Genomic DNA, 13,542 nt, shown 5'->3' with positions numbered 1-13,542 from the left:
GAATCAGCACTGGGGCAGAGATAAAGCAATTCTTAAGGATCTCAAAAGCATGGACCGCCTCCGGAGGCCAGTGGAGGAGATCAGCACCTTTGCGAATAAGATCCGTAAGAGGCTTAGTGATGACCGAGAAGTTAGCAATGAATCTCCTGTAATAATTAGCAAACTCCAGGAAGCACTGTAACGCCTTCAGGGAGGCAGGTTGGACCCATTCAGCCACAGCCTGAACCTTGGCAGGGTCCATGCGGAATTCATGAGGAGTGAGGATTTGACCCAAAAATGGTATCTCCTGCACCCCAAACACATATTTTTCGGATTTAGCAAAGAGTTTTTTTTCCCGAATTGCCTCGAGCACCTTCCTGACATGCTCAATGTGGGAGGACCAGTCCTTGGAAAACACAAGTATGTCATCAAGGTACACTACAAGAAATACCCCCAGGTAGTCTCGTAAAATCTCATTCATGAAATTCTGGAAGACCGCGGGAGCATTACACAACCCAAAGAGCATGACGAGGTATTTGAAATGACCTTCGGGCGTGTTAAACGCAGTCTTCCACTCATCCCCTTCTCTGACTCGGATAAGGTTATAAGCCCCCCGAAGATCAAACTTAGAGAACCATTGGCCCCCTGAACCTGAATGAAGAGATCTGGAATCAAAGGAAGGGGATACTGGTTCCTTACAGTGACCTTATTCAAGTTTTGGTAATCGATGCACGGCCTAAGACCACCATCCTTCTTCCCTATGAAGAAGAAGCCAGCACCTACCGGAGAAGTAGAGGGGCGAATGTAACCCTTGACCAGGCTTTCCTGGATATATTCTCTCATGGCCTCACGTTCGGGACAAGAGAGATTAAATATCCTACCCTTAGGGAGCTTAGCTCCTGGTACCAAATCGATTGCGCAATCATATTCTCTATGAGGAGGTAACACTTCGGAGGCCTTTTTAGAAAAAACAACAGCGAAGTCTTGAATAAACTCAGGTAGAGTGTTCACCTCCTCAGGGAGAGAAATAAAATTAACAGAAAAACAGGACGTCATGCATTCATTACCCCATTTAGTAAGATCCCCAGTACTCCAGTTAAACGTGGGATTATGCATCTGCAACCAGGGAAGGCCTGAAACCAAATTGGACGATAATCCCTGCATCACCAGTACAGAAAACTGCTCCAAATGAATGGAGCCAACAATGAGTTCAAAAACAGGGGTATGCTGCGTAAAATAACCATTAGCAAGTGGAGTGGAGTCGATACCCACTACCTGGACAGGTTTAGGCAAATCAATCAATGGCATAGCTAGAGACATAGCAAATTCCACAGACATAATATTAGCAGAAGACTCTGAATCCACGAAGTCACTGCCTGAAGAGTGACACTTGTTAAAATGGTGATGTTGCCAACAGTAATCTTTATTATTGCAAATAGTGCAATTTGATTACCCTAAAATTCTTTAAAACAGTCTCTAAATCCACTGTTCTGATAAGGACACTATTCTAGCATTGAAACGCATAAACACAATAAAGTGAAACTTAATGTACCCAATTTAACTCCTGACTGTCAGTACTGCTGTAAAAATCTTAACATTAAAACAGTAGAACAGAACAATAGCAGAGATCTATGTCTGTCTCAGGGACCCTATATATAATACACACAGTCCCACAGTCGGACAACGGGTAATTACAATAATACATATTTCTATCTGAAGGGTTGAGCTGATTTCATAAGCTATAACACGGAATGGTTTATTTCAGTGCTCAGAATCTGAACTGAGAATTTATATCGGTAATTTCCCAATGTCTGTTTTATATTTTATGTGATGGGTCCACCTTGATTCCTGTCCTTCCTGTCATTCACAGAGGAACACTAGGACAGGTGCTCTTTGCAAGCTCTCAAGCATTGGAGTCCAATAACTTTCTATTATAGTTTTGTCAACATATGATGTTGATTATTGCATGTAAGCATATAAGGTCATGATAATATATATTTATTGAACATTATTATGTACAGGAGTGTACATAGAGGAGAGGGGGCCAATAATAAAAATCCCAAAAATGAGTCCACTCTGACTTGATCAGAACTGAGCTTAGAAAATTGCTCAGGAGCATACAGAAGCTGCAGACTGAGCCGTTAGTGTAGCTCTGACAAATTCGGCTAAAAACGGCTTTCTGTAGCTTTTATGTACTGAGATACGTAGAAGCTACAGAAGTGAATCGGTGCATTTAAAAAAAAAAAAAAAAAAAAGTACGTTATAAAAGTTACTTTTATCACTAAATAAAGGCATTTCATTAGAAAAAAAAAAATAAAATTACCCAAAGGTACCTATAGACATTAAACCTGCACCTGTTTGTAGCATCAATTATATAATTATATCAATGTGCTGCTTACATACAATGGGGAAGATTTACTATTCAAAATGCACCAGAATTCTGGTGTGCATGCTGTGCGCCAACTTTATTGACTGTTTTAGATAATTTTTTAAAACACTCTTGACAAGGTGAATGTTTTATTAGAAAAGAACGTGATCTAGTGGAAAGGGGGAATGGCTTCAAATGCAACACTGTGCGCCAAAAGTGCAGCATTATTTTGGTGCAAAAAACTGGCGTAAACTTATTGGTGGTATAAGAAAGGGAGAAGTGTCTAGAATATCTAGCAAGATGCGCCAAATTTACCATACAGCATAAACTACTGTAATCGACAAGGCAGTCAGAAAATCAGAAAATCTAAGTTCCGCCGCCTCAAACTTAGATAGTTTAGTAAATCTGTCCCATTCTGTCATTTATAAATACAGTGGCATAAAAAAATCATTCACCTCATGAGCCTTAGCTATCTCTCATCCATAAAAATAATGCTGCCCCCATGACGTGGCGCTTATACTGACATCATGCTTAGCGGTTACATGACGTAGTCACATTAATACATCATCCTATAGCTCTAGAGATAAACTAGAGTTGTTAGAAACTGAGACCATAGACTTCCAGAAAATGATGTTCCAAGAACTTTTCTGCCTGTTGACACAAGTCATTGCGTAGCTTTAAGATACTGAGCGGTGATATCTTCCTGGCAGTACATAGTGTTGTAAGTCACTTTATAACATTCACCCAGGGTTGTCAACTATCTGTAAATTTACGGACAGTCCGCAAAAAGTTGTGTTTTTTTTCTGCCGTCTGTAGTGTCTGACAGAAAAAAGCACAGTCCAGTATTTTTTCTCATTCTCCCGAATTGTTTCACTGTGCATGCGCCAAAATGTACATGCGCAGTGCAATGGGAAGAGTAGACCGTGAGCATATTTTTAGATTCCGCTTGTCTTCTGCGGAATCTGAAAATATGCAGGTCGCTGCCAAGTGAATGACAGTCTGAGTGAGGTCGGTGCCAGGAGTGGACCAGTCCAATCACCTGACCTGGCCGTTGACCTCACGTGACTCAGATCAGGTAACTGTACTGGTCCACTCCTAGGCCAGGACCGCCCTCACTCAGACTGCCACCGCTGCATGACCTGCTTCTAATGGTGAGTCACGTCAGGCAGGGCGGAGAGTGGTTGTGGTAGGCTACCTCTCTCAGCTCTGGGGGATGTATGGCACTAAGTACTAGGGGACGACGACTGTGTGGCACTAAGTACAAGGGGGCTTTGTGGCACTAAGTACAAGGGGGGGCTATATGGTACTAATTACAAGGGGGCTGTGTGGTACTAAGTACAAGGGGGAGCTATGTGGTACTAAGTACAAGGGGGAGCTGTGTGGCACTAAGTACAAGGGGGAGCTGTGTGGCACTAAGTACAAGGGGGAGCTGTGTGGCACTAAGTACAAGGGGGAGCTGTGTGGCATTAAGTACAAGGGGGCTGGGTGGCACTATCTACAAGGAGGGGCTGTGTGGCACTATGTATGGCTCTAACTACAAGAGGGGCTGTGTGGCACTCTCTACAAGAGGGTGTGTGTGGCACTATCTATAAGAGGGTATGCGTGGCACTATCTACAGGGGGCTGTGTGTGGCACTTTATACAGGGGGCACAAAAGGGGCATTATTACTGTGTGGGGGCATGGTTACTGATGGGGAACTTTTATGGTGTCGTGAGTGACCATTATTACCATTTGGGGCACTGTGGATTACGAGTTTCTTTAGAGGATGGAGTATAGATGTGGAGGGTGCTGGAAAAGCGAGAAACCAACATGTCTGTGTGTCAAATTCTGCAGAGAAGTGTTGTGTATGGAATAAGTCGTCACAGTGGTCTGGGCCGGATGAAGAACCAAAAAGGGAAAGTAAACGACTCTAATCAGAGAAAACATCACCTGTACGTCACTGGATATAAATGTACTGTAATCACTCATATGGTCTGCAGAGCTCCCGTTTATTACTAGCATCTACCACTATATGGTGACTACATGGTGGTAATATTGGCCTTTGTATCGTGTTTTTTATTCAGTAATAGTATGGGGGTATTATTCAGTCACTATGTGGTTATGGTGTGGCGGTATTATGTGGACCTTATATTGCATTATTATTGGTCTTATAGTGAGTTTTGTTCAGTAACATTATGCAGGTAATATTTCATCTGGTATAGTGGTATGATTTAATAACTGTATATGTATATAGACAGGTTTTTTTTGTGTGAGAGGGGGGACATATGCTTTGGGGCTTACAACACTACTGGACGCACTAAAAATCAACGATTCAGTTCTCTGCACACCGCCTTCTGAATTGACTGCATTATTCATACAGTAATTCAACATTTGGGGCCCCACTTTTAACTTTGCCCAGGACTTTGTCTAAAACATGCCATGGTGGTAGCGATGGTGGGGGTGGAGTGAGTGGTGAGTGAGTAGGACTCACCAATCACAGCACCGCTTGCAGTTTTCCCACACTATGTTAGCGGGGGAAAGCTACAAGCGGGGCTGTGATTGCTAAGTCACTCCTAGAACACTGCACAGTGCACAGGCAATGATTTTGTAAAGTGTCTGTAAAAATGTTGGTCTGTCCGTGAGTTTTTGCTCAGTTATCCAGAGGTTGACAACCTTGCATCCACCCCTTACACACTACAAATACATTTACCTGAACACAGTACCCATGCTCTCAAATCAGCTCCACATTCAATAATTTGTTTCTTGGATCCCGAGAAACAGCTTAAACAAGCAACAAGTGGTTCAAAGGATATACATCGCATTCCAAATTATTATGCAAATGTTATTTTTCGCTGATTTTCCTAAATAGTCGATGCAAATGACAGTCAGTATAATCTTCAAGCCATCAACCGTTGGAGTATAATGCAAATTTTATTGAACAAATCTCCTAATGATAACAGATTTTTTTTTTAGAAGTAAAAATCTCAAAATGCACTGTTTCAAATTATTATGCACAACAGAGATCAAAACATTTTAAAGGTTGTAAAGAGAACTAAAATGGTAATTTGTTGAATTTGCAGCATATGGTCATATTTACAGAAATCAAAAGCTCTTTCAATAAAAAAAAAACGTAACAGGCCAAGTTACATGTTAACATAGGACCCCTTCTTTGATATCACCTTCACAATTCTTGCATCCATTGAATTTGTGAGTATTTGGACAGTTGCTGCTTGAGCATCTTTGCAGGATGTCAGAATAGCCTCCCAGAGCTTCTGTTTTGATGTGAACTGCCTCCCACCCTCATAGATATTTTGCTTGAGGATGCTCCAAAGGTTCTGAATAGGGTTGAGGTCAGTGGAACATGGGGGCCACACCATGAGTTTCTCTCCTTTTATGCCCATAGCAGCCAATGACACAGAGGTATTCTTTGCAGCATGAGATGGTGCATTGACATGCATGAAGATAATTTTGCTACGGAAGGCACGGTTCTTCTTTTTGTACCACGGAAGAAAGTGGTCAGTCATAAACTCTATGTACTTTGCAGAGGTCATTTTCACACCGTCAGGGAACCTAAAGGGGCCTACTAGCTCTCTCCCCATGATCCCAGCCCAAAACATGACTCTGCCACCTCCTTGCAGACGTCGCAGGCTTGTTGGGACATGGTGGCCATTCACCAACCATCCACTACTCCATCCATCTGGACCATCCAGGGTTGCACGGCACTCATCAGTAAACAACACGGTTTGAAAATAAAGTCTTCATGTATTTCTGAGGCCACTGCAACCGTTTCTGCTTGTGCGCATTGTTTAGGGGTGGCCGAATAATAGCTTTATGCACACTTGCAAACCCCTGGAGGATCCTACACCTTGAGGTTCGCGGGACTCCATAGGCACCAGCGGCTTCAAATACCTGTTTGCTGCTTTGCAATGGCATTTTAGCAGCTGCTCTCCTAATCCTATTAATTTGTCTGGCAGAAACCTTCCTCATTATGCCTTTATCTGAACGAACCCATCTGTGCTCTGAATCAGCCACAAATCTTTTCACAGTACGATGATCACGCTTAAGTTTTCTTGAAATATCCAATGTTTTCATACCTTGTCCACGGTATTGCACTATTTCACGCTTTTCGGCAGCAGAGATATCCTTTTTCTTTCCCATATTGCTTGAAACCTGTGGCCTGCTTAATAATGTGGAACGTCCTTCTTAAGTAGTGTTCCTTTCATTGGGCATACCTGGCAAACTAATTATCACAGGTGTCTGAGATTGATTACAATGATCCAAAGAGCCCTAAGACACAATACCATCCATGAGTTTAATTGAAAAACGAATAATTAAATGTTTATGACACTTAAATCCAATGTGCATAATAATTTGGAACACGGTGTATGCATTTTTCCCAAATAACAATGCCATATAATGTCTGAATAAATACCACCATGCGGTTTCAACATAATAGTGCCATACACTGTCCAAATGATAATATTGCACAGTGGTCCAATGAAAATGCTATTCAGTTACGTCCGTAAAAACCCTAGTGATCTAGATGTCAATTATAGTATCTGTTGCGCTGGCGGCCACGAGTCTCACTCACCCCAGCGGCTTTGAGCTGGCTTATCCGCATCGCTTGCTGTAACGTCTATGGTGGGGGGTCGTCGTTTAGACTTACCCCTTGACGATCCCGGCCATGGACTCTTCACGGCGTCAGTTCCCTCCAGGAACTGTCTTCCGGGTCCTCGGACTGATTTCCGCAGGGCGCGCGCGCCCGCGCGTGCACGGCCTTAAAGGACCAGTACTCATCCAGCTGTCACCCATCAGTTATCAGCCCAAATGGCTGCTGGACTATAATAAGGGGCTCTGCCCACTGGTTCCTTGCCTGAGCGTTTTTGTATACCTAAGTTTGTCTTGCAAATGGTCTCCCAGTGTTTTCCAGTTCCCAGTGTTACCCGTTCCTGCTGCCTGTACCCTGTATCCCGTGCTATTGTATCTACAAGTGAAAGTCAAGTTGTGTCTTCCACTGCATCCACGGTACCACCTGCTGTGAAAGTCAAGTCGTGCCTCCGCTACTGTCTACATTGCCTCAGGTACCCGTTCTGAACTATAGACATTGTTTTGTACCCTGTTGGCCAGCTGCTACTCCGCTGACACTGGCGTCTCCCTGCCTAGGAATGTTGGCATTCTCTAGTCTCTCCTCGTCCCCCAGCCTATGCCTAGAATATTGCCCTCCAGCTCATCCTAGCACTCCCTGGACCATTTAAGGAACTACTTCCCCAGTGCCTGAGCAATGTTAGTGCTAACCCAGAGTTAGTCTGCGAAGGTTCCGTATTATCACGTTGGGTACGTGGACCCACTGGGCCGCACCGCCTTAACGGTATGGCAGCTAGCCAGCAGGACACAGGTCACAGTCTATAGTTCGAATAGGTGTACCTGTGGTAGCTCAGACAGTAGTAAGACAGGCTCGGCTGGGACAAGGCAGCAGGCAGGCACCAGGCGTGGTGTAGCAGGGCAGGCGTGGTACTCAGTGCAGCACAACTCCAACTCAATATGGCACTTGGACCAGTATAGCACGGGATACAAGTTACAGGTAGCAGGAACAGGAAATACTACAAACTGGAAAACACTTAGGAGACCATTTGCAAAGACAGACTCACACATGTGTGTGCTCTGGATCCTTAAGGCTGGACTGAGCTCGCGAGTGCACCATAGTGGTAGCTGCGGAACAGGACAACCGCATGTGCAGACATCTCTGGAGAGAAGGGCGTCGACAGGATTGGAGGAGTTCGTGGTCAGCGACCGCGGACGTTACACGTATCCAGTTCCCTGTAACCTGTGTCCATGCCTATCCAGTATCCGTGTTCAGTCCTGTATCCTGAGTTTAGTGTCCATGTCGAGTCCAGTGTCCGTGACGAGACCAGTATCCGTGTCCAGTGTCCGTGACGAGTCCAGTTTCTGTGACGAGTCCAGTATCCGTGTCCAGTGTTTGTGACGAATCCAGTAACGATGGTGTTCAGTTCACATCCAAATTCTGGAAAGATCTGTGTAAACTCCTGGACATAAAACTAGAATTCTCGTCAGCGTACCATCCGCAGCCCAACGGTCAACTTGAACGAATTAACCCAGTACTCGAAACCTATCTCTGCCATTTTGTATCGGATTAACATGACGACTGGGCACGTCTACTCCCGTGGGCCAAATTTTTATATAATAATCATACGAGTGAATCCACAGCTACTTCACTGTTTTTTATAGTTTACAGCCAACATCCTCGTGTGCCTCCCCCGGTGCCTGCCCCCTCCAAAGTTCCTGCAGCGATGGTTTTCTATGGAAGTTTCCTTCAGATCTGGCAAAAAAACAATTCAGCGATCTTGTGGCTCGATTTAAAAATTGCACTGAAAGGAAGAGAAGGTCGTCTCCTCAATTCTCTCCCAGAGTTAAAGTCTGGTTATCCTCTAAAAATATTAGCCTAAATACTCCTACAATTTTGATCCCTAAGTTTCTTGGTCCTTTTGAAGTCTTATGACAAATCAATGCTGTGTCTTACAAACTACGTCTGCCTACTACTCTCAAGATTCACAACTCCTTCCATGTTTCTCTCCTGAAATCCTCTAATTCTGTGTCTGCTCCCAGGGTTTCTTCAGATGCTTTTGAAGTTAAGGGGATTCTGTACTACAAGAAGGTTAGAGGGAAGACTTTCTACCTTGTGGACTGGAGAGGTTTTGGTCCTGAGGCCCTGCAGAGAACATTAATGCCTCTGCGCTCATCAAAAAATTCCTCTTACTCTCCGGACCTAAGAAGAGGGGGCGTAGGAGGGGGGTAGTGTAGGACCGGCAGCTGCGGGTCTCTCTCAATCCAGCGGCCGCCAGCTTGCTTATCTGCATTGCCGGCGTCTCCCTGCTCAGGGATACCGGCCCGCTCTGATCTCTCCTCCCCCAGCCTATGCTCCTCCCAGCTCTTAAACTGCCAGTGCCCGCAGCCTATCCCTTGGACCATTTAAGGAACTTTTCTCACTTCTCAGTGCCTGAGCAATGTTAGTTCTAACCCAGAATTAGTCTGCAAAGGTTCCGTATCCAGTTCCCTGTAACCTTTTCTCTGTAACTATCCAGCATCTGTGTGCAGTCCTGTATCCTGAGTCCAATGTCCACGTCGAGTCCAGTGTCTGTGACGAGACCAGTATTCGTATCCATGACGTGTCCAGTGTCCATGACAAGTCCAGCATCCATGTCCAGTGTCTGTGGTGAGTCCGGTGTCCGTGACCAGTTGTGCTTCCGATAATCCAGCACAAGCTAGCTTCAGATAATACAGCACGAGCCAGCTTCCGGCTATCCAGTACAAGCCTACCTCCAGTAATCCGGCACTAGCCTGCCATCAAGGTACCATCGACCAGTAACTGTCCTATACTTGTTTGGCCATTTGCTACTCCGTTAGGGCAGAGTAGCCCAGTGGGTCCACTTTCCCAGTGGATGTTAAACTATCCTTTGTGGTTTAAGTGCTTTAGGGATTTGAAATCACTTGTGCCCTATGGTGGTTTAATGGTAATATACTTTTTGTTCTACGATGTTTCAGGTTTAATATATCCCTCCCTTAATAGTGCCCTAGGCAGGCACCTATTCTGCATTCCCATCACTCTGGCCCTCTACAGCTGTAATTAAAGCCAATAGGGAACAGGGAGTAGAGGTGTAACCGTGTCCCCTTTTGAGCATTATTAATTGTGAAGTTCACTACAACATGCAATACAGGTCACAGGGCTTGCCTGCTCCTTAAAAAGTAACTGTACATTCATAAAACTTTTGATATGTCATAGAGCCATCTCAGAAGTTTTGATAGGTGGGGGTCCGGGTGCTGAGACCCCCACAATCAAAGAAACAAAGCTGCAGAAGTGCTCAGCTGTCCACTCAGCATCTTCAACTTTGAACGGTGGTCCTCGTCAGCCTAGACGAGCTCAAACAGAATGTTTTATTTCAGCTGTGGTGGGGGTCTCTGCACGTGGAACCCCAACGATCAAAACCACTAATTTACCTTTCAAACGTTTTTTGAAAGTACAGTTAGGGTATGTGCACACACACTAATTACGTCCGTAATTGACGGACGTATTTCGGCCGCAAGTACCGGACCGAACACAGTGCAGGGAGTCGGGCTCCTAGCATCATAGTTATGTATGATGCTAGGAGTCCCTGCCTCTCTGCAGGACAACTGTCCCGTACTGAAAACATGATTACAGTACGGGAGAGTTGTCCTGCAGCGAGGCAGGGACTCCTAGCATCGTACATAACTATGATGCTAGGAGCCCGGCTCCCTGCACTGAGTTCGGTCCACTACTTGCGGCCGAAATACGTCCGTCAATTACGGACGTAATTAGTGTGTGTGCACATACCCTTACTCTTTAAATCACATGGCCAAAGTTGTCTTTTCATATCAGGTTTTGGCCCTACGTTTAGCGTGCACGTTGAGAGAGCTCCCTAAGTACACACTAAACATGTCCATAGGGCTCCATTAGCCCGACAAGGTAAATAAAAGAGAGTCCTTTTGGCCTCCGACAGGCCAGTATACGTCAGCATACTTTTTTTTTGGAAGATGCAATAATGTAGTATACTACGCTATTCCATTCGGAGGGATCCTGCAAAAAAAAGTATACCATGTATGACAGATACCACTGTATGGCATCTGCCGTAGGATTATGTTAAACGTATACCTTGGGCAGCTTTCCGAAAGCAGGAATCCCAGGGAAGAGTATCAGGTAGTGCTCGGCCCAGGGATTCTGACCCTGGGGAAGCCCCTGACATCACTGTCTATACATGGACAATAATGTCAGAGACTTTCAACTATGGAATCCCCGGCCAGGGCATTAGTAGCGCTCTGGCCGGGGAGTCCGGGACTGTAGCCCCTGACGTCACTATCCATATTGCTTACAGGCTTCGATAATGTACCATGTTTATATATTTTTTGAAGAATGTGCGGCCCATGCTTTCCTGTTAAACCTACTATTGCATATCAAAAATAATCCAATAAAAATAATAACACAAAAAAAGTTATACTAAATGGAATGGACGGTGGATGATGCAGCACTCCATTTGTATATTGTGATTTCATGAAATTTGGTGTTGGCCAATCACAAGAGGGCAACCTACCGGAATATAAGTAATTCATCTATGCGAATTATTACCAGTAGTGATATAACATTTAATAGTTCATCCTGAGAATCTTTCTCCTTTAGGCTTGTACTAGTGGCTGTTAGCTGCTAGTGTGATCCGGCAGTAGTCATAGCAACATGTCACCATGACATTCAGACTACCACCTCCCTCCAGTGGTGATATTAGACAGAGGACAACAACAAAGGTCAGAAAAAGTGATCAGTGGTAGTAACAGTTGAATTCACTTTTTACAGCACACTTGCATTCAGGAGCCTCAGTCTGCTCCTTTACTCCCTTAACGACGGCTATATCACTAGTTCCCGCATCGTGATGGATTTATCCGTCAATCGTATATAGTGGGTACTGCCACAGTACCAACGAAATTAGTGTCAGGAGAACGGCTTTTAAACACAGCCAGGCTCCTGCAGCAACTCCAATTCCAGCAGTTTAACCCCTTAGATGCTGCAGTCAATAGCGACCCTAGCATCTAAGGTATTTGACAGAGCGAGGGAGCTCCAATGGGTTACCATGGCAGCTGGGGGCCTAACAAAGGCCCCCGGGTCTGCTATCACGGATGAGTAAGGGGGTGGAGTCTCCCGAAACATTGTGGCAAGGTGAGCAGGCATAAGAAGGGGAGCTCAGAGTTCTCAACTTTAAGAAGATAATAGAAAACCTAATCTTGTCCATTCAAATAACTTGCATTGTGTGTATGTTTATATTCTGTTCTAAGCCCTAAAAGGTGTTTCCCATGTCCTGTAACAATTTACTGCTGAACAACAAAGGTCCGACATAGGAAATTATCCATGAAAATATGCAGTACTTTGCTCAGATCTGTCAGCAGACTAGATGCCATTGTAAAAGGGCCCAAAGTGATGTCATTTGATTGACAGTCGCAAAGAGGATGACATGAGTAGAAGGGGGCATCACACAGGACATTGAATGCAAACACGTCACATGGCAATGTTGTTCTTTCGATAAGCTCCTATATTTTAGGGATGTAATGAAAGCAGTTCAGCATTAGGAGTTTAGTATTGTTGAAAACGTTGTAGAATGATGTGTATGCACATATATGTATATATGTTCAGTATGTGCATATGTAGCTGGAGCGGGGTTCATCAGGAAATCTATGCATGTGATTGAATTCATCCTGCATTCCATTCCAGTTTATTAAAGAGGTTAAAAATTTATAAAATTCTGATGGGATATGGTTCAAATCCTTCATCACACAACCCATCATTTGCTTTTCAATCTAGATCAGAATGATCTTTTCTACTACTTTGCAATCACCTACCTGCACAGCTAATATTTTCTGAGCATTCTCTTGAGAGGCTGCCTGGAACCGGGCCAGCCCAGCCTGGTTATAGAGGCCTCGTTGTTTGAAGAACTCCACCAAAGCCCGGTGCATCCTGCTCTGCAGCACCGAGATCTACAAAAAAAAAAAAAAAGAGAGAAGAGGAGGGGGTGAACAAAAAAAACCACAAGCCGGAGCCGGAGAGGAAATTAATGGCAGTGTTCAAGAAGAATGATGGAGGGAAATATAGAAAGCAGTCAATAGCCCATTCTGCACTGTACAGACCTGACAGGAATTTCACAGTCTCTTGATTTTTCTACCCACTCATGTGCATTCATCAGAAACCAGTCACATCTGGCTGCCAGGATGGGGGGTTAATTTTCTCTAAATGCCTCAGCAGTTTTGTTCTAGCTGAAGCAAACTCTGTGACTGCAAAGCTGATGAGTAAAATATTTCTACTTCACCCAGTTTAACTCAAAACCGATAGCTTTAGGACATATTGAACCTTTTTGTTTGGGCTTTTATTTTATAGAAGGAATCCTCCGAGGCCTTCAGAGAAGCACGTTAGGTCAGCAAAACATTTAAAATGCAAGGTTAGGACTTTGATGGACATCATGTTTTTCCTTCTTTTCCTTGTACAGCTTATCATAGCCTGGCAATGTGCGCTTCAGAGCATGACAAAACTAAAGAGAATTAACTCAGCCATCAAACGCTGAGGGAGAACAATAACAGGATAGAAAATTCCACACAGAACTCCCTATTAATCTGACTCGCTATGAACATGTGACATGTCAGCACGC

The 13,542-nt window shown here is 44.3% G+C and overlaps 1 protein-coding gene across 2 annotated transcripts in view; it reads right to left on the bottom strand.

Annotated features, from left to right (window-relative positions):
• CCDC178 (coiled-coil domain containing 178) overlaps positions 1-13,542 on the bottom strand; it is a 425,544-nt gene that overhangs the window by 47,269 nt on the left and 364,733 nt on the right. For both annotated transcript variants that reach the window (XM_075826302.1, XM_075826301.1), the window contains exon 19: positions 12,743-12,877. In XM_075826302.1, the coding sequence (XP_075682417.1) occupies positions 12,743-12,877 (135 nt within the window). The remainder of the gene's footprint in view (positions 1-12,742; positions 12,878-13,542) is intronic.

This window comes from Rhinoderma darwinii, chromosome 5, assembly GCF_050947455.1.
Source record: "Rhinoderma darwinii isolate aRhiDar2 chromosome 5, aRhiDar2.hap1, whole genome shotgun sequence".
NCBI classification, from domain to species: Eukaryota; Metazoa; Chordata; class Amphibia; order Anura; family Rhinodermatidae; genus Rhinoderma; species Rhinoderma darwinii.
Note: the sequence above shows the minus strand (reverse complement) of the source record. Positions and strands in the feature narration are given on the sequence as shown.